Source organism: Cucumis melo, chromosome 4 (genome assembly GCF_025177605.1).
Source record: "Cucumis melo cultivar AY chromosome 4, USDA_Cmelo_AY_1.0, whole genome shotgun sequence".
Classification (NCBI taxonomy): domain Eukaryota; kingdom Viridiplantae; phylum Streptophyta; class Magnoliopsida; order Cucurbitales; family Cucurbitaceae; genus Cucumis; species Cucumis melo.
In genome coordinates, this window is record NC_066860.1 from 32,407,977 (window position 1) to 32,431,653 (window position 23,677).

Here is a 23,677-nt window from a genome sequence, read left to right on the forward strand (position 1 = left end):
TATATCAAAACTAATCCAATTCTTAGAATTGGAGCTTATAATTTTGGCTCGTACAGCAAAATTGAAGCACTTAATTTTCAAGCCAATTCACACTACAATTATCAGTGTGCAATTACTTTTACACTCAAAATGGCAGTAGAACCATGGCTCATAATTTATAGGCACTTGAACCATTTACCTCCAAGTGATATTTTTGTCAATTTTAATAAGATCTCATGATTCAAGTGTTTGAGCAGTTCAGTTGAGAAGAAAATAGAATTCCCCTATCAATTTATACTGCAAGTCTTAATAATAAAAAAAATGAATACAAGCTCTTCCTACTTAGAAGCAAAAATAAAGAAAACTAATCAATCCTCTAAAGTTAGTTATTTGGTTCCCATGAGGCACTTCCACTTTAAGATAAATTTTTAGTTTATTATAATTGGCGTAGTCCCGCAAAAAGAGAGAGATAAAGAAGAAGAAGTTCAGTGTACCAGCATTTATCCAAACCCAGGGAACATGGAAATTCCCAACTAGTATATCCAGGAGGTAGACCAGGGTGAAATACACGAGGACATTAGCATGTTCATATCTACAGTATTGAGTTCCATTGGTGCACCATCAATATTACCTGATGGAGCTGTATTTAAATGTGAAAGTGACATATAGACAGTTCATTATATGTGGCTATACACCGAAGGTAAGTTTCAAGATCTATGATGATACTGCTACACTTCCTTCTTCTCTACTTCCAGAGCAATCTCATTACGACGTTGAAATGGAAGAGTAAAGGGAGGATTATACTGCAAACCATATAGACCGGTGGTCAGCAACCAATAAAGTAGGATTGTATGTGCACCATGGAAAAACAAAGAAGTTCTATGATACTTAGATGGTCACAATACCTGCGCTACCTCCACAAAACTGCCCGCTTTAACTTGAAACTCCTTGTCATTCTTCAAAGCATCCCTTAATCTAGATTCTCTCCTTTTGATTTCGTCATCAGTGACAAAACCTAATCAAACAAAAAATAATAATAATAATAAGAAGAAGAAGAAGAAGAGAAAAAAAAGGGAAGAAGAAACGTTAGTTGAATTGCATAAAAGCATTTGGAATCAAATCTCTTAAAAATGTTGTATCACTAACAGCAACATTCTTTCACATCTTATAAAGTAAAGATTGAAGTATGATGATGTGGACTTGGCAGCAAATATTTAGTCTCAATAATTGTTCAAAATAATTTAACCAGCATTGGAACTTGTAATGTGCTCCGAGACTATTGAACAAAATTTCAACCATGAAGTCCAGATTCTACTAAGAGTAAATGGAGTTTCTAGGTTAAATGGAACAGACCTGAAAAGGCTACAACCGCAAGAATTTTCCTGGGGACTTCTTGAATCCTAACAGATGTGTCTTGGGGAACTGGAATATTCTGACCGTATTTGGAGGGTATCACAAATGACATTTTCCACTGATCTTTACCATCGACCTAAAAAAACAACAATGGAAGAGAAAAATTACATCGAAATGGAAAACTGATAAATATCATATTTGAGAACAAGAATGTAATGAGGAGGCCTAACAGGTGTCAAGATGTGAAGAACTTACATTTTTAGTTATTACAGGGGTTGTCATATCCATCTTTTCCCCATCGGATTTGTATTGACTCGTCAAAACAGGCGTTGTCATTTCCATTTTCTCTCTTGCCTTGTTCTGGTATTAGGACCGGATTCAGATTAGGATGGAAAACAGAAATCAAGATTAACAAGTTTCATCTCGGAGCTTCAAATCTACCTTACCAAAGAGATACGCAGCCAAGACATTGAAGGATTGAGATGCACCACCGAAATCAAATCCACTCTTCCCAGGCATGGTTGTTTCCGCTATAAAGTAAGGCTGTCCAACGATCGCAGCCACAGTTAGTAAGCTAATTGTTAGAATAAGTCAATATTATATTGAGGTTTGAAGCAATGAGGCTGTACAAAAGTAAATTGAGGAGAAAGGAAATTATACCTCAACCTCCCTAATCTCACATTCGTCTCTTCGACTTAAGACCTTGAACTTCAGAGTCTCGAGATCAGGAACTAGATTAACTCAAAAAAAATTATTAGACTCAAAACAATTAGGAGATAGAAATACGAGCTGGATTGCAATGAAGTTCAATCGCAGGACGAATGTCGCAAATGTGAAATTCACAACCAACAAACACAGTTCTCTAGGTAGAAATACCTGCCATTAGAGCCTCCTCTAAAGTCCGACTCTCGAACCTTTTAGGCAACAAGTATTTCGAAGTTTCAGAAGCCAATTCCAACAAAACTGCAGACCAACAGAAAAAGAGCGAATTAAACGAGAACTAGAACTTCAGTACTATCAATCTTTAAATCGAATACTGAGACATTACCGCGCTGAGAGAGAGTAGATGCTTGCGAAGCGAGTGCAAAAACAAGAGAAAGTCGAGCTTCCTGAGCGGAAATGGTCCTTCCCGACTGTGAAGTAGCTACTGAAGTGCTATTCCTGGCCGTAGAATCAGCGACGACGGAGGTTGAAGACGATCTGCGACTAATTATCGAAGGAAGAGAACATAGAGATCCAAACGAGGTTTTGGAGAGGACGAAAGGATTGCCGGAGAGCATTTTTCTTCAGCGTTTTCAAATTTCTGTTGCAGAGAGTGAAATTTGTGATGCCTCGGTGACGATGAGTAGATTTTCCCGGGAATCCATTTTCGTGGCGTAGCGAAAACTACTACTTAAGATGGGCTGATAAATGTTACGATTGGGCCTCATATGTGGGCTTGATTTATCAGCCGATGGCCCAAGTTCCAATATTTTTAGATAGCCCAAGTTTCAAAACTACCGTATTTTATTTATTTTTTATTAAGGAAATTTTCATAAGTATAATAAAAAATTTACATTAGATATTTTTTAAATATTTCAAAATTTGACATTCCATCCTTCTTCTTTTCTTCTCTTTTTCATCGTCTTTCTTTTCTTCTTCGTCTCTTTTGTCGTTTTTCTTTTTTTTTCTTTCTTTTATCTCAATCGTCTTTTTCTTTTCTTTTTTTACAAAAAATTATTTTGTTCAAACTTTTTTATTTGGTTGTTCAAAGATTTGTGTAAATATAAAATATTGAAAAAATGATGATTTAGATAGCCAAATCTAAATGATCGTGTGCAAAACGTTTAAATTTAGATAAATTTAACGATCATGTACCAAAATATATTACATTCGTTGTTAAGGAGGTGGTTGACAAAATTTTTAGTATTTTCCGTGATGGGCCCGTGGACTTTGCAGTGTAAATATCATATCGTTTTATTATATTTTTTAAATACCCTTAATTATAATGGGTCCCAATTTTTAGAATAACTATTAAGTAATATTTTTAAAATTTTGTAAATATGGTAAAGTTTGTTAGTGATAGACTTTCATGATCGATAGACTTCTATGGTTTATTAGTAATAAATCTATTATTAATAGATTGACTGATTTTACTTTATTTGCAAATTTTTTAAAAGTTTTATTATATATTTAATTATTTTGAATACAATACCTATATTTACCATCAATCCTTAAATTATTTACCGTTATTATTTTCATCCAAAATTAAAACAATTTACATGCACGTACTATTATAATATATGATTGCAGTATCTCACTCTTTGTCCAAGTGCCCCCTTTACCACTACTACTCATGTCGTTGCTTGCATTTTGTCCATAGTTATAAGATTAGAACGTTACTCACAAAAACACATAATTGAAGTACATATATTTTTAAAATTCAAACAAAATCTAAAACAAAACGAGACGGTATTTTAGAATAGTGCGACAATTCAAAATTTAGTTTGGATTCACTATCGCACCTACTAATCTTGATTAAAAAAAATCACAAATGAAAGAAATTTAGAGATTAAAAAAAAATGAGTTATATATTTTTTTTAAAGTGAAATACTTACGGAACTGAATATTAATTTTATACTCTCACAAGTGCAGAAGCCTACATGAACCATATCACAAAAGAAGAAGAAAAAGAAAGTTATAACAAAATCCAAACAAATTTTTAAATATTTGAGAGTTTGCCTGTCTTTCCCTCATTTGCAATTTTTTTCTATCATTTTTCTTCCTTCCTCCTTTTTCTACGATTTGCTTTTTTTCTTCTTCTTGTTAAGTCGTTTACCAAATATGATTCGTATTTTTTCTTTTTCTCTTCTTCTTTTAGTTACGATTTTTTTCAATTGTATTTTTTGCTCATTTCTAAGTCATTTAGATTAGGGATATAGTGTATAAATAAACTTGAAAAATTGTGTATAAAGAATATTGAAATAAATTGTTTAGACTGAAATAGCTAAATTTAAATGATAAAAAATAAATCTGTATAAAAAAATAAACAATAATTTAAAAAAAAGATTTAGTTAGTCTAGTGTAACCAAATTAAGCGTTTAAATTTGAATAGACCACCAAACAATAGCCAAATCCGATTTATTTCATCGTGGGCGTGGTTGACGGGGCTGTGGCATGGTTGATGGCGTGATTAATCGTGTATATATATATATATATTGTATAATTTTTATGTTTTTGAAATTGTTTTGGAATGGAAATATTTTTTTGATCCCTTGTATTTACCATGATAAGTTTGTATTTATCATTAATATTTTTCCGCGTGTAATTCAGAGATACGAGTTGGAGAACAAAAGGGTAAAAAAAGAAAGAAAAGAAAAAAATACAAATCCGATCAACTCCGAATCAGAGCCACTCACCCAAGAGATACAGTCACCAGCTGAATGCCTGAACATATTTCAATCTCCATGGCCAAAACTTGAAGCTTCTATTCAAATTCGTCAACTTTCTGCTAATCATGGCGTCAATCTCTACCTGTTTCGCCATTTCCCAGAGTTCCCGCCTATATTTCCATCCTCTCATCACCCTTAAACCCTCAATTTGCGTAAAGCCGTCTCCCATTACTTTTCCGGCCCTTCCGACCCGGATTGCGCCGCCGGAATCCAGGTCAAGGGGTTTCGTTCCGATTGTAAGAGCGGGCATTGACATTCCTTCCGATATTAGACCTGGAAGTGTAGTGGAGAGCGATAAATTGCCGTCGGACGTGAGAAAGAGAACGATGGAGGCTGTGGAGGCGTGTGGAGGAAGAGTAACCATTGGAGACGTTGCGAGCAGGGCGGGACTTAAGCTCAATGAAGCTCAGAAGGCTTTGCAAGCTCTAGCTGCTGATACCGATGGTTTTCTGGAGGTACTTATTATTAACTCGTTGAATTGCATTTAAATTTAGTAGTTCACCAAACAAAATATTGAATTGGATACGCAAGAATTGTTCTTCTTCTACTGGGGATACCATCAGGGTACACTGGATTTGTTCTATCTGTAGAATGTAAATGCAAGTTGTAGGTTTTGAAGTTCTTAATTTTGTGACTGCAAAATTTTTCAAGATGTTCTTAACAGGTTTCTGATGAGGGCGACGTTCTCTACGTTTTCCCTAAAGATTATCGTTCAAAGCTTGCAGCCAAATCGTTTTGGATCAAGTTTGAACCTCTTATAGAGAAGTCAAAGGTATTAGCTTGGGAGCGTTGAGTTTCTCTCTCGAGTTCTAGTCTCAGTAAACAATTAGTGTGTGTTGTAATGGCGGTTTTAACTCAAATTTCAGGCCGCTGCTGAATATCTTGTTAGGGTTTCATTTGGAACGGCTCTAATTGCTTCAATCGTTCTTGTATATACTACAATTATTGCTCTAATTTCAAGCAGAAGGTTCTTACTCTCTTTTTACAAGCGAATTACTATTGTAATATTGATCATACAATACGGAGTGCTGGTTCAAGGAAACTTCAAACTACATATTGATTCAAGTTTAATGATACAGTGAAGAGGATAATCGTGGAAGACGCAGCAGATCATATGATTCAGGATTCACGTTCTATTTCAGTCCAACTGATCTTTTCTGGTAATATATGTATGCACATATATATTTCACGAATTGGAAGCCTTATTTGTAGAGGAGTTTTGGTTGTCATTCCCTCCTGTTTGCATCATGTAAGGTACTGGGATCCATACTACTATAGGAGACGCCGACTACAAACAGAAGATAATAAGATGAACTTCATTGAATCTGTATGTGATTAAATGATTTTTAGTTTATATTATCATCCTGTACTACTCTAGGTCAGATTTAAAACCTAACTTTGCAACGGTCTTCTTCTAGATTTTCTCATTTGTTTTTGGCGACGGTGATCCAAATCAAGGAATTGAAGAAGAGAGATGGAAGTTGGTAATATTCGAGGACTGTGTTCAGTGGTCCGTTACTTTCAATATTTTATTTTCCATTTTTGTTTTGTGAATATTTTTCCTTATGAAATTTAACACAATTCTAGTTTTTTAGTTATTAACAAACTTGCGTGTTTTGAAGTTATGCATACAACTCAAAGTTGTTTTCAGTTTTTATATGCTTTCCTTGTTTTTAACTTTTTCCACTCTCGGATGACCTTTCTCTTTTTTTATTTCAACAAGAGTTTTGCTTCCTCGAACAACTTTTCTGTTCTGTTATGAAGGTATGTTCAAGGTCTTTCTGTTTGTTAGAAAGAGTTTGTAGTGACACTTTATATCAAGGATAAAGGAACTAAGAAAAAGGTAGTAAGCTGGTTGCAACCATTTCCCCTACTTTGTTATGCTTATATCCAGTTGAGGAGAGACTATTTTGGCATCAAATCAATCTTGGTTTTTTTTCCTTTTATTCCCCTGTGTCTACTTTTCTGTTTCAGGAAGTTGGTTTTAATTGTTTTCTATGAGCAGTTTGTAGACGTGTATATGTAACTATTGACATGAGCTAACATTTTGAGCCAATTTGTAGATTGGGCAGTACATCAGCTCCAATGGTGGTGTTGTAACTGCTGAAGAACTTGCACCATATCTGGATGTGTCAGAGAGGAACACGGTAAGTTCCAAACTGAAACTGATAGGACTTCAGGTACCAAAGGAAAATAATTGATGTCTTTTTGCCAATCATTATTGCTCAACTGCTATTTAATAGGTGGAATCACCTCATATTTAAGTGTAATTCAAATCTTAGTTTTCTATTTGACTTTGTTTCATTCTTTTGATGATTGCAGGATGATGAATCATACATTTTACCAGTTCTTTTACGTTTTGATGGCCAACCTGAAATTGACGAAGAGGTATGTTTAACGAGGTATGAAATGCTTGAATAAATCCAATCAGCCCAATTTACCCATACATGATGCCAATAATATATGAACACAAGTCTGTTGCTAGGTTGAGGCCTGAAGTATTATGCTTATTAAAAGCTATGGAATGAATAATGATATGGTTTTAGAGTACAAACTCCATTTGTAGAGTGTTTTTTCTCATGTTTCTGTTTTATTGAATTGGACTATGAAATAACATTACATGATGTCAGTTTAGATCTCCCGTCCTAATTGTATGTTTAATTATAATTACACTAAAAGCTTAAGCTATTAATTTTGGATTGAATTTTATTATTTGATAGGATATTTTCGGAGAGTAGTTGCCGGTAAAAGAAAATGATTTGTTGGAAGCATGCAATATGCCATCTCAACTTCGGGTCTTTTGGCTAGATAAGATGAGCAAAATTGTGAAAACAAAAGGATTTTTTGCATGTTATGGATAGAATTTATTCTTGTTGTTTGTATAACTATGTGAAATCTTTAGATTTTGGTATTTTTTATGACTTGTAATTTTCCAGACGAGAAAACTTCCATAAGTTGCATCTTTTTCTCTAAAGGATTGTTTATCCTCTTCGTCACTTTGTTTGTTGGTATGTGGCTCTAACCTTCTTCTATAAACAAAACTTTGCTTATTCACCCAAAGTTCTTTATTTATAGGGAAATATTCTATATCGATTTCCCTCCCTTCAGCGCACAGCTTCTTCTCAGCGGAGTGGAAGGAAGGAGTACGTGGGTAGAAAATGGGCCGACTGGGTTGGAGGGATTGAAAAATTTTTCAAAGAGAAGAAATGGGTCTTTAGGTACCATGGTTAAGGTCCTTTATGTTGTTTGGGAGTATAATTTAAATTTAACTAATGGTCTGGAAATTTTTTGTCTGCAGTAAAACAAGTAATTCAGAGAGAGCAATGGCCATTGGATTGGGTGGGCTTAATCTTTTTGGTGTAATAGTCCTCGGAGCCATGTTGAAGTATGGATGCTTGGACTGGATTGTTTTGTTGTGGTTTCTGACAAAATCTAATAATTTTCCCCCAATTCTATTTTTGAAGGGATGTTGCTGTTAAGCCAAGTGGCCTTATTAAATTTGTCTCAGATATATTTCCTCTACTGCAGGTTATTTGAATACTTCTTATCATAAGATTGTCCCATGATTTAATTTAGTCCATAGTGTGTATTTTTCATAATCATGAAAAGAAATTTGCAGATATATGCTGGTTCTTTCTTCACAATTCCATTGGTACGGTGGTTCATTATCCAGAAGAGGAATGCTGAAATAGGAAAACGAAACGAAGCAAGGCAAAAGCGTGCTCAAGCCCTTGAACTGCCGGACATGACCCTCAGACGGAAGGTAACTAGTCTATAGATTTCAGATCATGAAAAGAAATTTGCTCCTCTATAGATTCATTTGTTTTAGTAGATTGGTGCCAGTTTTACGGAAAAAATACTATGTATATTTTTTATTGCTTTCATTGAGAAGAAACGAAAAAATACACGGGCACACAAAAAACAGGTGACCCTGGAAGGGGGGCTATACAAAATCATGTCAAGGGGATAATAACAAAAAGTCTTCGAAATTGAAGTCCAAAGAAAAATAAGATACCGAATAACCGACCAAATCTCCGCACTCTCCCTTTCAACTCCCTTAAACACCCTCCTATTCCTCTCATCCCACAAAATGGCTCAAACACAAGCACGCCAAAGAAACCGGCCTCTTTCCCCACAAGGCAAATTGAGGAGGAACTCCTCGGATATCCCTCTAACATCTATATGAAGAGCATACGACAAGCCAAAAGTCTCAAGAAAATCATCCTAAATGTGACTCGCCAGCTCACAATGCCAAAGAAGGTGATCCAAGTTTTTCTCCGCCTTCCGGTGCAGAATACAAAAAAAAGGACCAGTTAACGAAGGAGAAATCCTGGACAACCTATCCTACGTATTGAGGCGGTCGTGAAGAACCTCCCAAGAACAGAACCTGACCTTTCTAGGACCTTAATCCTCCAAACCAAAGAAAAGAGCAGAAAAAATACTATCTAAACAAAGCCCTATTTTGTTTTTCTTTTTCCTCACCTGTGCTCTGTTTTTTTAGCATCCCTTTAGCACTCTAATGATGTCTATTTCACATTTCTTGGGTGGAACTGGTTATCAATATTAGTTGTAGAACTGCCTATTGATTCACTATGGCTACAAAGTTATTTTGTTATTATCCTTTCCTTTCTTCACACATCAATTCTATTTACTCTTGTTGGAGTCTCTGCAAGTCCTGCATCTTAATTGTTTCAGCATTCAGTTTTCTTTTAGATCTTGTTTCACCAGGAAATCTAATTCTTTGAATGCAATCTGGTCAGCTCCTCAGTGCTCGAGACATGGCCCAAAAAACTGTAATCAGTCCAGATCGAATTGTATATAGTACTGATCGAGATTTAATTGAGCAAAATTATGAGCTCCAAGAATGGGAAAGGAAGTTTCGAGAGATAGAAAAGTCAGATTAGAGAATTGGAAAGGTATTGCTTCTCACTCTTTAAACTTTAGATTGTCATTCACCTATTTTCAGAGAGCTTAAGAAGCTACATTTGCTGTATTTTTGCACTTACTAGAGTGATCAGCCTAAGGGTGAAATTTATATCACTGTAACATTATTTTCATAATGCAGTGCTAATAGACTGCAAAATTTTCTCCATCAATAATTTTACCACTCAAGGGTAGTCTGGTAGGTTTGGTGAATTATTTGCAAGAAATTTCGTCAAGAGAATTATAAAGAAGAGGGGCGAAAATGAAAGGAGAGAAGTTTCCTTGACTTCAAGTACAAGTAAACCTACACTAGGAAGAGACTGGTTAGTCATTGTAACTGGTCAGTCTCTTCTATATTTCAAAATAGATGGTACGAGTCAAGAGAGTAGAGTACTAAATTAGGTCAAGTCTGAAGCCTCCAAGCTCTCGAATAGTCTAGGAACTACTAGTATGTGAGACATCTAATTGTAAATGCCTACTGAAGGAGTGGCTAATTGGGAAGTGGCTGAAAAGACGGTTAGTGTGGGGGGGGCTCAGTGTATCATGCGTGGTTGTATACGGTCAATAGAGGGGAGAGGTTTTGTAAGGATTTTAGGGAGTTTGGAGTAGGCAGGTATTTTGTGTAGACTTGCGAGTCTAGAGAGGGAAGGACCAGCTCTCTCAGATTTCTGGGGTAACCTCTGTTTCAAAATTCCCTTGTTTCTAACTTTTTTTTTTTTTTCTTTTTTCTTATTTTATTAGAAACTTAACTTTCATCATCAAAAGAAAGATACAAAAGAGGGTAGATGAGATATGCTTAATATGAGTTAGATTGGCTATAATTACAAAAGAATTTAGAAGTAACAGGATCCCCAAAAGAAACATCCTATATTAGTTCTTGGGCACGAAAGATTCTCAAGTTTCTTTAAAACCATAGCCTCCAAAGAAGGCGAAAGACCTCAATAGACCAAAGGATTTTTGCTTCACCATGTTCTTGAAATTCCCTCGTTTCAATTTCTCAGCAAGCTTGAAGTCCCCTTGTTTCAATTTTGGAGTCATAACTCACTGTCCATTGAAAAACGCTCAATATAATAGTGTTCCTGAGATATTGGGGTCTCTGATTTGTGTTTGTTTGGCTATTTTCTGCACAGGTTAAGGGGCATGGATACCTAAAATATTCCTCCCCTCTTGTTTTCTTGCCACAGCCTCAGTGAACCTTTTCTTGTCCTCTTTTAGTCCAACAATATTAGTTAGAGTTATAGTGGAAAATTTGAACATCTTACCTCTTAATTGATAGTATTTACCATAACTATTTGAGCATAATTTAAGCTATATGATCGAGTTGTTAACTCTATTGATCGTCACATGTTTCAAATCGTAATTAGTTTATTTCTTTGATGCAGTTCTGTGATTTCAAGGTCTTGACAGTGTCTCCCACGGATACGTAGTTGTTGTTGGGTTGGGATTTCACCAAGCTGTTGATTAGCCCGGATATGGGGCTGGTTTCCAATTTATTTGGTGAAATGGATTCTCTGTTTGAGAAAGTGGTGAAGATTGTGATTCTGCTTCATAACAGAGCTTTTTTTGTTATATAGGATTAGACTGCTTGATTGTTAATTACTGTATAAAAATTTGATGGGGGCAGGTTGGGGGAACTGGGGATTTGATTTCTCTTTCCATTTTAGCACTGTAAAATTAAAATAACCAATTTGAAAATATAACACAGAACAATTCGCATCCTGTTTGGGCCACTTCTAAGCATCTTATTTATTCATTTATATTTGCAAATATTTAGCTTGACTTGAAATTAGTTAAAGTGTTATGAAATTAGTCGAAGTATTCCTGTTCGTAATACTTTAACTAATTTCATAGGATAACTCATCTAACCACAGCATTTTGAGATTAAGAAAACTAGGATCTTGCTCTATTCCTTTTACTTAAACCATACATTTTCAAAGAAATAAATGATTTTTTTTTTTTTAATTTATAGTTTCCACAAGTATTCGATTTTTACTTAAAATTTCACTATTGTTTGTACTCTAATTAAAAATAATCGCAAATATAATGATTAGATTTAAATTATTAATATACACATCGTAAATTTAGCAAAATAGTTCACCCAAACATTCGTAGTTTTAAAGATATTGTTATATAATTTATTATTATTTTTAAAATTATCACCCATTATAATTATCTTTTATTCTAACTATTTGTTATTCGAACTTCTACGCCCCCACGAAATTTAAAGAACCTAAAGGAGCATGAGTCATATATTCCGCGAAACGTCGTTCTTGCCAAGGTTGGATGTCTTTTTTTAGACTACTAAAGTCCAAACCATTAGGACCCCTTACCAAGGAGCACGCAGATCCCAAAAACGCATAGTTTCTCTCCAAAAATGACTTCTCCGGTCGGAGAACGCATTAGATATTTACCTAAACCAGTAGGTCCTTGAGCGGATCCAACGTTAGCTCCAAGACGTTGGTCTCTAACTAGAAAAGTAAATGCTTGAGCTTGAGAAGCTTCTGGTCCAGTCGGCCCGTAAAACTCACTCAGATAAGCAGTATTATTGAACTTCCAAAAATTTTAAAATTTATAGATTACTAAAAATGGTTTAGTTAAACATAACATTAAATTTACACACAATAGATTAATCAATTTTCAATCCAAGTAATTTAACCCAATTTATTTTTCTACTAAGCCTCACTGGTTTAAAAATATAAAAGGTTGATTTATTGAGTTAAATAATTTTTTATTCAACCAATTCATTGACGTAGACATTTCATTTATATTTTCACCTAAACATTATCGTAAAATTATAACATTTTCACATCAGTATTTCCGTAGACAACAAAATGTTGTCAAGATTTCCCAATCCACAGAATATTGAATATCTTTTTTTGAAGAAAGTGAGAGTGAGAGCTAACGATGACCCAAATAATTTGAGTTTGAAGAAATTCATGAAAGCAAAAGACAAATCCACTTACAATTCCATAGTCGAAATCGAAACCCAATTATTGGCATGAGTTCTACTTCAATTGAAGTATTTCGCCATTTGAATCGCCTTATGTTTGAACCCACATTTCTCGTAGAATCCTTGATTCTCAACACTGCAATCAAGAATTACCTTATAGCATCCCATTTCGCGAGCATGATTCGTAAGAAACCCTACGATTATCTTCCCCAATTGCATCCCTCGAGCACTCGAATCCACCACTACGTCTTCGATATGCCCTACTTTCCCACAGTTTCTTATGAATTTCTTCTCAATGAAAACGCTTCCAGTGGCGATGATCTTCCCCGATCGATCGTCCTCTATGACACAAATAATATGGTCGTTTCCAAGGGCGCTCAATTCCTGAAACCTGTCTTCGAAATCCTTGTCGGACACTGAATCACAAACGGTTAGTTGCTGCAATAGCTCAATGAAACCTTTGTTCTTGTCGGAGATCTCTAATTTTCGAACTTCTAATCTGCGTTCTTCACTTGATGAGTTCAAGCTCTGCATTGTGGCTGAGAGATTGAGAAGAGAGACAGATTAGGGGTAGTGTTTTGTTGATAGATTGAGGAAAAGAATAGAGATTGTAAGCGAATAAATTCAAAAAATTCCAAACATAAAAAGAATTAGAAATCGAAACCAAACCTCGAAAAATCCTAAACAGAGATGAATGATCTTAAGATCTGCAAATGTGTCGTGCCGTCGAACTTACGATCTAAATGTGCAAAGGCCGCCGGAGTGTAAAGGTCGCCGGAATCTTATGGCCGAAGGGATTAGGAAATGTGAACGTCGAACTGTCGAAGCTAAAGGGGATGGGGCGAAACGAAATGGAACGCTGAAATGGAAATGGAAATGTTAATTTAGTTTTTTTCTTTTTAATATATATATATACCCCTAAACCGGGTTGGGTGGGGTCAACCCGGCCCTTAATTTCCCAACCCGGCAACCCGGCCCATCCTTTTTTTTTTTTTTCAATTTTTTAAGCCAATCCACCCAAAACATAATTTAACCCAACCCTTATGATTTGGGTTGGGTAGTCCGGGTTGGTCGGGTTAGGGTGTTTTTTGAACACCTCTAGTTGATATGAGACAAATTAGAGCGAACCCTTTGGAAGTTGGAGGTTTTTGTAAAGGAGCGAATTTGTAACAGAGAGTGACTGTTGAGAGATGTTCTAATTTCTGATGTACCAAGCGAGATAAGGGAGGAACAATTTTTTTTATTATTCTTTTAAACAAAAACTAAATATTATATTTGTTTCTATACAAAATTCATCAATCAACTTTTTTTTTTTTGGTTAAATGGTGAGGAAAAAATTAGAATAATTAATTTAGTTGGGTAGATAAGGTAGATCATGAGATTTGGTCCAATCTACCCCTTTCACTTATTATTGGGAGACATTTCTACCACTAAATTCTAGTATTTGTAATATTTTAATTTTTATGTACAGAGTATAAAATTGAGGAAGATACAGATCTAGATTCATACTAAACTTATCGACGTTGATTTTGTTATATTTGCAATCTTTTAATAATATTCTTATATACTTGGTTTTATAAATATTTAGAAGATAAACATTTTGTAACAAATTTCAAAGATGAAAACTCTTAAGAGGGCATTTGGGACGAGAAGTAACTTATAATAATCTATGTATTATAATAGTGCAGATTATTATTTCAATTTTTGTCAACGTTGCTTCTTTATGTGGTTATTGCTATTGGAATTTCCACTTTAGCTTTGCCTTATACTTTAAGAGAAACGGAAGTGAGAACAAGTATTATGATAATATTAATTAGGTATAATCCCAGGATTATGAAGTGGGCTAAAATAATCCATTCTACTTCTCTCTAATTCTAAGGACAAACATACTTAAATTAAAAATTGCCCGTCATTATAACTTTTTAAATTTGTGTCCAAACAAAGCTTTTTAAAAAAGAAAGCAAGTAAAAAAAATTGGATTCATTTTTTGCGTATGATTTAACACATTTTGAAGTGTATCCATAAAGTTTAAACTGTTGCGTCTTGTAGATTATATACGAGTTCATCACTTAAAAAAATTAAATATAAAATTGAATTCATTTTCTGTTTTGTTTTGTTCTTTACTAAAATTTCAAATTACAAATTTAGGAGATCTATGTACTTCAAATACCAAATACATTAAGTTAAAAACCTTTTATCAGAACAGTTCAAGGATTTATTTTGTCAAGGCTCAGATTCTCTGTTAGTCTGTTTTATACTTAAAAACCGAACCAATTGTATAAGTTGTAATTTTATTTATAATCAACACATCCCTAGTTTCTTCTCACTAACTAAACAACCCCACTACTCGTCACAAAAATCCGAGGCCCTTCCTCTTCCTTTACAAAACTGAAATTATATTTGCAAATATTACGTTAACAATACCTTTTTCGTTGTGGGGATATAAGGTTTGACCCCAAGATTGATACCACACATTTATGCCAATTGAGCTATTGCTTGAATTGATAACGATATGAGGTCTACCTCCCTCCCACAATCAACAAATTTACCAAAAAAATTTCAACCATATAAGCTCTCTATTTTCAATTATATATACATTATAACCAACAGTACTTACCATTATGCTCACTGCTGAATGCTGATACCCTTGTAACTTTCTAAGTAGTACTCTCAACATTTTGCTTTTATTGTATTCTTGATGAACAATCAAATATAATAGACAAGCTTGTAACTCCAAACTTATATCAAATAAAATACGATTAGAATCTCATGAAGAAACAAAAACTTTCCAGACCGAAAAAAAAGAGGAACGTTTTTCCCATTGGAAATACATTCTCATTTACCATCCTAAGACAGCCAGTTTCTTTACCTCTTGAATCCATGATTGTGTAGCTTTTAAGTGGCTAACAAATTCATTCTTCCACTGGTCTTTGCCCCAAAACTGAAATGTCCTCGTACCGTTTCTGCATAATTATTAGACCATCATATATCAGAATAAAGTTGGGATGAATTAAGAAAGTTATTAATTCAGTACAAGAATTGTTTAGTAGCATTTTGGTGAAGGTAAAACATTTCTACCAAAGCAGGATTATAGTAGAATAAGGATTAATATAGATTGTCTTTTAATTCGAGGAGAACATCAAGATACGTTAAAAACGGCAATGATTGTAATTTACATTCATATAAGTTGCCTCAACCCTAATTTCAAAAAAGAGTTTTAAGCACCCTCAATTTGTCGTTTTCTGTCATTTTACCCATTGGCGAAGTAGAACATTTTTAACTAAGAATTAAAGTCATAAATGTCGTCTACTTTGGCAGCCCTTTAAGACCTACCTTTTAGTTCGACACATGGGGTGAGACTTCAAATCTATGACTTTTTGATCAAGAATATAATACTTCAATTTATAGAGATGCTCATGCTGGCTTCACCGAAGACTCTTTGGATTTAGACCAACTTGGAAAATGAATTTAGTGACCATCCTTATTTAATATTGACAGAACTGAGTGATTAAAGCCAAATTGTTTAGTGAACCATGACATGATTTAACAGACAAACTGCATAGTTTATAGTTATCCCAAGAAACTTCAATTGGTACTGACTGATGAACGCCTTTTGAATAGAAGTTCATTCTTTTACCTAGGGGGAGGTGGTCTCCCAGCCACCCCCACGGGCCCCGCCCCCAACCCCTCCACACAAACACACATGCAAACAAAGAAAAAGAACCTAGATGATGGAATGTAAATCAACAACCAATGGAGATCAAGAAAATGCAACAGTTCTACTTTTAATTACAATGCCGTGATATTCAACACAGCAACCACAGAAGCTGAAATTGATAAATAATTTGAAGCTGACAACAGAAAATGGAAGCAAAAACATCCAGAATAAAACACTAAGCATATAATCAATATCAATGGAGAGCACAACTGTAACCAAAACAATTGTCTACGAGGTAAGAACCCATCAATAGATTTGAAATGTGTACATGGACAAAGAAAGTAAAGCAATATATGAGGCTAAGATCCATACCCCGACATTATTGTACTCCCAGAGCTTCTGAACTCCATAATCCACGGCCTGCACCAATGGAAATCCAAGCGTTAAGGTACCAAATACACATATGTTGTGCAACTCAAAAGCCCGCTACTAAAATTTAATATATCAAGGCCCATTGCAAAACAGTCCATGGACAAGGAAAGAAACATTCTTATGTTCTTAAGTTCCTTTTTCTCTGCTTACCACCTCCGCTATCATGATTCTGTAAAATTTAGATCAAGGATTGAAAACGTCTGCCAAGCAGACCAAATAATGGCCAAATTCCACATTTCCATACATAAAGGTCTACCAAGTTACTTTACATAATTCAGAATTTGCATACATAAAGGTCTACCAAGTTACTTTACATAATTCAGAATTTGCATACATAAAGGTCTACCAAGTTACTTTACATAATTCAGAATTTGCATACTATCATGAACGAAATTCAATACGGTCGAACACCGCATACTTTTTAACTGATGCCAGAAACAAATATATGAATCCAAAAAATATACGTTGGAACAAAAATGAAAGTATGAAACAACATATGAATCCTCTACTTTTAATGATTCTCCTCGGGCAGATAAACCATAAATTTCAATACAGTTCCACCTACTCTCTAAAGGACACACAAATAAGCTTATTTCGTTTACTTTTTCTTCCATGAATCAGCAAAAACGCAACCACGAATTTTAATATCAATATCAAGTGATTTGCAAAAACTAGATCTTCAGATCAATCGCGGAAAACGAAATTAAAAAATCAACAGCCCACCAAAAAGAAAAGAGAAAAACCTAACAGACATAAACTAGTATGAAATATGAGGTCCACAACATTACCCGTTCTCCAACAAAGGCACCAGCGATGATGAATGTGACGTAAACAGAATTACGGCGCATAATCACTCTGTAAAAACCTTCGAGAAGGCCTCCCCCGCTCCTTCGACCTGCTGAATTCATTGTCGATTGGGGTCTCTCGCGAGTTCTTCTTCTGATCTAAGCGTTAGGGTTTGCAAAAACTTCTCGCGCCTTTGTTTGAGAGAAAAGACAACAGAGGAATGAAATTGCTTGATTCGTCAAAAGCGAACTGCAAGGAACTCGACCGCTTTAAACCGGTCGGACTTGGCGAATAGCTGTTAACGGCTGAACGAACCGTTTTGGTTTACATAAATGAGGAGAATCCGAACTACTCTACTGTACTCTAATACTATATTTGGGTCTATATCGAATTGAAACACAAATTTTTGTGCCAAAACGAGCTTATAGTTCGAATCTTCCTATTTATATTGTATTGAAAAAACACCCAACCCATAATTCTAATAAAAACTATAATTTTTAGATTCATTGTAGATTCACAAAATTCAAAGCATTAAAAGAATATTTTATGACATCAATCAATTTCAACATATTACAGTTGAGAGGAGACATAGGGAAAGGAGATCATGCATCATGAATTGTTAATAACTTGGTTATTTCATTAAATTCGCATACTCGAACCCTTTTTACGCGTGGGATGTGATGTAAAATTTTAGATTATAGAAAACGAAATTATATAATTTTCTTTGTCAAAATATAATTTTGTAATGGTTTTGAATTTAATTTAAAATTATAAATTCAACGTTTTTACTAATAATAACAAAAACATAAAATATTTACCCTTGATGCAAACAAAAAAAAAAAAACTTACAATTCTCCATCAAGTTTTTATTTTTATGATTAAGTGAATAAAATATCAAAATTTATAGATAATGTTAGAGGCGATCATGATAGATCGAAAAATTGATCTCAGAAAGATTTGAATCATAAAATTTCAAAAAAAATATCTTTAAGTGTTAAACTGACCCGACCAACTAACTTTGATTCATCGATGTCGAAATCGGTTAGACACTTTAATATTAACTATGGTCGGTTCGGGATCAATTTTGTAAAAAAATCGATAATTACCCCAAATAACGTAACTTAGTTAAGATAGACTTGTGTAAATTGGATAGAGAGATAAAATAAAATTCACTCGTTTTACTATAAATAAGATAAAATAAATCCAATCATTTTCCTATATTTGAAAAATATTTTGTTAAAGTCTAAAACCTATAAAAATTACACCTTTTAAAAACACAATTCCAATTTCTAATTCAAAAGAGCCGTGAAGTAATTGGCTTAGTTCATTAATGCGTACATCTCTGATAAGCGGACGACTTGTTGAGGAGAGAATCGGCGGCGGCGCGTGCTGATCCCTTCGCCGACCATTACAGTAGAGCGGCATAGTCTTCAATTATTGCGGTCCTAGGGCTTGACAATTTTCCCGTTCTTTTTTTTCCGGAGATTTGGCCATTCTTGCGATGGAGCTTTTGGATGGCCGATTTGAGCTCAAGGAGACTGCCAAGCTTGAAGGTCATACTGATAGGGTATGGAGTCTAGCATGGAATCCGGCCACCGGAGTTGGAGGAATTCCACTTGTTTTTGCTTCCTGCAGCGGCGATAAAACCGTCCGTATCTGGGAGGAAAGTCCCTCCTCTGGTTCGTGGAATTGCAAGGTTCTATTTCTTCTGTCGATTTTTGTTGAATGCATAGTTATTAAAGCTCGTGTGTTATTGGATTTTAACGTGAATGTAATAATTTTAGTTTATTGGAAATTGCTCGTCGAGCTGGTAGTTTTACTATGATACATGACTAACCTAAACAAGAAGCTATGCATCGGAGAAAGTTTCTTATCTTACAAAAGTTCCTTTTGCTTGATGCAATTTGTTTTCTTTATTTTATTTTTCCATTTGATTATGAGCTGCTTCATCCATATCTTAGGTGTTTGACATTGGCAGCTGAAATGCTAATGTAGTGTTCTTTGCAGGCAGTTTTGGAAGAAACACATACTAGAACTGTGAGGTCATGCGCTTGGTCACCAAATGGTAAATTATTGGCCACTGCAAGCTTTGATGCCACCACCGCTATTTGGGAGAATATAGGGGGTGATTATGAATGTGTTTCCACTCTAGAGGTAGTATTGCCTATCAAGTATTATATATAAACACCAATATTAATCGCAAGATTTTATCCATAAGGATAGGACTATTTGCTGTTTCATTTCCCTTGTCTTATTCAAACTTCACTGCATTGAAGAAAACTGTCTTGTTGGGTGACTTTTAGGGACATGAGAATGAGATCAAAAGCGTAGCTTGGAATGCATCTGGCTCTCTGCTTGCAACATGCAGTCGAGATAGAACCGTCTGGATTTGGGAAGTATTGCCAGGAAATGAGTATGAGTGTGTTTCTGTGTTGCAAGGACACACACAAGATGTAAAAATGGTTCAATGGCACCCAACCATGGATCTTTTATTCTCATGTAGCTATGACAACACTGTCAAGGTACTCCGAAGACGGGCTTAAATGTTATTTCAGTTATTTTTTTACATCTGCTTGTGGAAATTTCTTCAGATTTGCATGGGTGGTATTAATTTATGAGGATGAAACCACTTCAGGTTTGGGCAGGTGATGATGACAATGATGATTGGCATTGTGTTCAGACTTTAGATGAATCTAACAAGTAGATAACTATTTCACTTTTCTCTCGTGGTTTTTTCTATAAATCCATCCTCATTGCCACGGGCAATAACTTCAGCTTAATTAGATTTAACTTCATTATGATGCCAATTTTTTTCTCAGTGGTCACTCTTCTACAGTTTGGGCCCTTTCTTTTAATGCAACTGGAGACAAAATGGTCACCTGTAGGTAGGCTGTTTGTGAGCAGTAGAACTTCAAACTTTCCTGGAAATTATTCATTTTCCCTCATTTCTTAATTCATAGGAAGTTAGTAAGGAATTATGTCAAGCCAAGTTTAAAATTATTCCATTAGGTGGATCTAATTTGACTGTGGTGCACTTTGCAGTGATGATCTCACCCTTAAAATTTGGGAAACAGATGAGACAAATTTGCATTCTGAGGCTGGCTATTCACCATGGTGAGGAAGATAAAAACTTTATCATTATTGTAATCATTGTTATTTGGCTTTGGATTAATGAAATTTATTTATCTGATTAGTTTTGGTGCATGTTTTATGTTTCCATTTATTGTTAGTACTTTGGCTGGTGGCTAGTTTGAGCATTGGCTTGAAAAGAAAGAAAAATTCATAAAATACCTGGCTTATTTAAATGTCAAGGTCTCCGTTGATTAATACCTTGTAGTCACAGGAGTTAAAAACGAATCCTTGTTTCTTAAAGATTTTGCTTCTCCAACAAAATTATTGATTTCTTACCTTGCCAATAATTATGTGTCTGTGTTATTTATTTAATAGTACTCTTTGCTGATGCCTACATGGCTTGAAGTTAGAATATTTAGTGTCAAGAGCAACAGATATTTCAGTGTGATTTTTTCAATTTGTTTATTTTGACTGAATCTATCTATGCTACTATGGTTTGCTGTTTTATATAAATGTTTATGCATATGAATGTTTTAATGTGTATGCTTGCATTTAGGAGAAAACTCTGTATGCATCTAAATACATGGACAAAGTGATAATGTTTCTTTTGTTCCTCTACTTAAGGTGTCATCTGACTTGTACTGTGCCGCATGGCTTTGTTGCATCTATCCATATATGTTTCAGATTAGCTTAGTGTGAGATGCATACTTAATGAGGCGTTATTTTTGTTCTTGTTTCTCTCCAAATATTGTGTTGTCTGTTTTCCTTAACCCTGCTGATGGGTAGTTCTTTTATCTGGTTTTGTTAGGAGGCATACTTGTACTCTTTCTGGTTATCATGATCGAACAATTTTCTCTGTTCATTGGTCAAGGTAAATTAACTATTTTGTTGCTGTAAGCTTTTAATTTTAGGTCTATAAAAGATTTGTACCTCTTGTGCTACTGTGTTTAACGATAATTACTCCAGTAATTAGCAGAAATTTGGTCACAGTGATAGAGTGCTTGGTTTAATTTCTTCTCCATTTTGTGAGCATCTGAATAGCCTGAATAAGATAATATTTCATTTTTTCAATGTATCCTATTAACACAGTTGATGAGTAGCTTTTTTACTCAGAACGCTGCCATAGGTACTTTATATCATAGCAGCGGCATCACGTGTATAAGAAAAACCAAAGGGTTGTAAAGATCATCTTCAATTGGAAGTCTTAACAAATGTGTTTTTGCTCATTAACTCATTGAACATTGACGGTCAAATATTTTTATGCTCATTGAAAAGTTTATCGCATGTAACTTTATTTGCTGCAGGAAATTCACTCCATAATAATAAACTGTATTATCACCCTAAAAGTTTATTGGAAAAATATTATGGTTTAATTGTGTAGCTTTTTCATTACCTGTTCTTCGTGGCCTTTCCTTTTCATCTTATATTCTAATTTCTAACCATACATCTATGAGACTGATGATTATTGCACGTGAATGTGACAGGAATGGCATAATTGCTAGTGGAGCAGCTGATGATGCTATCCGTTTGTTTGTGGAGAATCAAGAGAAAGGGGTACTGGATACCTGCCTCACCTTTTATTATTAGCATTTGGAAACTTTTTATCACGGTTCAGTATAAATTAGTGTGATGGTTGGACTGTTGGTTAAATATGTCTTAGTATGCTTTTTTTTAATAGAAAAACAAATATTGGGTTGGTGATTGTGGGATTCGAATCTACGACTTATTTAAAGGAGTGGAGATGTCTTAACCATCAAGCTACTCTCTTGTTAGTGTTGGTTATAGATAATTTTAGTTTTAAGATATGAAAATGTAGTGGAACTTTCAAGTTAAATGAAAAGTATTGACCACTCTTCCTTTCATCGCAGATTGATAGGTCTTCATTTCAATTGATATTTAAGAAGGAGAAGGCCCATAACATGGATGTAAATTCAGTGCAATGGAGCCCAGGGGTAAGGCTCTTTCTTATTTCAAAATGCAAAATGTTTACTACTAAGTACTAACCTGCATTTATGTGATTAGCTCGTGACTGGAATTTAACTTTGGTCATGTATGGACTTTGACCAATCACATTTGGTTTTGATATACACATTCTCGACTCAAATTCGATAATGGCCATTGGCCACTACCTTTAACACACTACCTATCTAAGACAATAAAATCCTAAAAATTTTCTAATGTTGCAGAGAGAACAATAGTCCTATAAGATTAGTTGAGATGCACATGAGCTAGTTTGAGTCTTTATTAATAAATAAGAACAACGGAAAACTGTTGGAAGTAAAAACCAACATGTGTTGGACGTTTGGACACTTGATGCTTGTCAGATATAATTTTGGAAATGATTGTTTTAATTAATGTGCCATTGCCATGTATGTGGCTAAAAATGACAATGTTGACGCGTTTGTGCCATGTTGTATCTTTATCCATGCTTCTTTGCCTTGGGACTTACAATCCCATTGCTTTGGGTGTTAACTTTTGTCTTTTAGCTGGTCTATTATTGTTCAGTGAGATTTCACACATTTTTCTCGTAGATCGTCACTTTACTTTAAAATACCGATCTGTATTCTTCTATCTAACATTTCAATTCTATTCTAACAGGAGAAGGGACTTCTTGCTTCAGCGAGCGATGATGGTACAATAAGAATATGGGAGCTGGTTCCTATTTCCTAATTCCTAAATTGACTTTTCAAATCATGTTTGTGCCATAGTATTTTTATTTAATAACCAAATAGGTGTCATAAATTATGTGAATTATAATGTTCAACCAGTTAGTAAAGTACCCATAATTTAAAATTACGTATGTTTTGGGGCATCCGTCAATTCTTTTATCTCTTCACTTATGAGATCTTTAACCCGTTGAATGATGAACCAAGAGACCAAGCAGAGTTTGTTTGACTTTGCTGAATGATCTTTCAAACATGTCAAATCCAAACCATAGTAAGAATTGGATCGACTTTTCAAATGTTTAAATAAATGTTTTTATTAACCACACTAGAGTTAATTGTTTGCTGTTATGTTCTTTAGGTTTTCATGGAAGAATATTTCAAATAGCAAGTAGGAAGTGAATTATATGTTTGAGAATGATTTTTACAT

The 23,677-nt window shown here is 34.6% G+C and overlaps 5 protein-coding genes across 5 annotated transcripts; 2 read left to right on the forward strand and 3 right to left on the reverse strand.

The window, feature by feature from the left end:
• Nucleotides 1-478: 478 nt before the first annotated feature.
• On the reverse strand, nucleotides 479-2,708 carry LOC103486613 (heme-binding-like protein At3g10130, chloroplastic). The gene is made up of 8 exons (XM_017044126.2): nucleotides 2,381-2,708; nucleotides 2,209-2,295; nucleotides 1,993-2,063; nucleotides 1,774-1,875; nucleotides 1,588-1,692; nucleotides 1,333-1,468; nucleotides 885-994; nucleotides 479-782 (listed from the first exon to the last, which is right to left on the reverse strand). The coding sequence occupies exons 1-8, from the start codon at nucleotides 2,610-2,612 to the stop codon at nucleotides 708-710; spliced, it is 918 nt and encodes a 305-aa protein (XP_016899615.2). The 5' UTR covers nucleotides 2,613-2,708; the 3' UTR covers nucleotides 479-707.
• A 1,969-nt stretch (nucleotides 2,709-4,677) lies between these two features.
• LOC103486612 (uncharacterized protein At5g03900, chloroplastic) lies at nucleotides 4,678-11,405 on the forward strand. Its single transcript, XM_008444620.3, has 14 exons — nucleotides 4,678-5,218; nucleotides 5,428-5,535; nucleotides 5,630-5,730; nucleotides 5,843-5,923; nucleotides 6,018-6,090; nucleotides 6,182-6,247; nucleotides 6,827-6,910; nucleotides 7,086-7,151; nucleotides 7,839-7,981; nucleotides 8,062-8,148; nucleotides 8,228-8,291; nucleotides 8,383-8,526; nucleotides 9,524-9,679; nucleotides 11,069-11,405. Exons 1-13 carry the CDS (start codon nucleotides 4,829-4,831, stop codon nucleotides 9,665-9,667), a joined length of 1,551 nt encoding a protein of 516 aa, XP_008442842.2. The 5' UTR covers nucleotides 4,678-4,828; the 3' UTR covers nucleotides 9,668-9,679; nucleotides 11,069-11,405.
• A 1,186-nt stretch (nucleotides 11,406-12,591) lies between these two features.
• Nucleotides 12,592-13,512, reverse strand: LOC103486610 (glucosamine 6-phosphate N-acetyltransferase). The gene is made up of 2 exons (XM_008444619.3): nucleotides 13,306-13,512; nucleotides 12,592-13,175 (listed from the first exon to the last, which is right to left on the reverse strand). The coding sequence occupies exon 2, from the start codon at nucleotides 13,168-13,170 to the stop codon at nucleotides 12,697-12,699; it is 474 nt and encodes a 157-aa protein (XP_008442841.2). The 5' UTR covers nucleotides 13,171-13,175; nucleotides 13,306-13,512; the 3' UTR covers nucleotides 12,592-12,696.
• Nucleotides 13,513-15,298: 1,786 nt separating this feature from the next.
• Nucleotides 15,299-17,919, reverse strand: LOC103486605 (cytochrome b-c1 complex subunit 9). Its single transcript, XM_008444616.3, has 3 exons — nucleotides 17,515-17,919; nucleotides 16,667-16,714; nucleotides 15,299-15,599 (listed from the first exon to the last, which is right to left on the reverse strand). Exons 1-3 carry the CDS (start codon nucleotides 17,632-17,634, stop codon nucleotides 15,549-15,551), a joined length of 219 nt encoding a protein of 72 aa, XP_008442838.1. The 5' UTR covers nucleotides 17,635-17,919; the 3' UTR covers nucleotides 15,299-15,548.
• Nucleotides 17,920-18,791: 872 nt separating this feature from the next.
• LOC103486606 (protein CIA1) lies at nucleotides 18,792-23,396 on the forward strand. The gene is made up of 10 exons (XM_008444617.2): nucleotides 18,792-19,208; nucleotides 19,520-19,666; nucleotides 19,816-20,034; nucleotides 20,148-20,212; nucleotides 20,332-20,397; nucleotides 20,555-20,626; nucleotides 21,393-21,455; nucleotides 22,069-22,138; nucleotides 22,453-22,536; nucleotides 23,183-23,396. Exons 1-10 carry the CDS (start codon nucleotides 19,014-19,016, stop codon nucleotides 23,252-23,254), a joined length of 1,053 nt encoding a protein of 350 aa, XP_008442839.1. The 5' UTR covers nucleotides 18,792-19,013; the 3' UTR covers nucleotides 23,255-23,396.
• The last annotated feature ends 281 nt before the right edge of the window (nucleotides 23,397-23,677 follow it).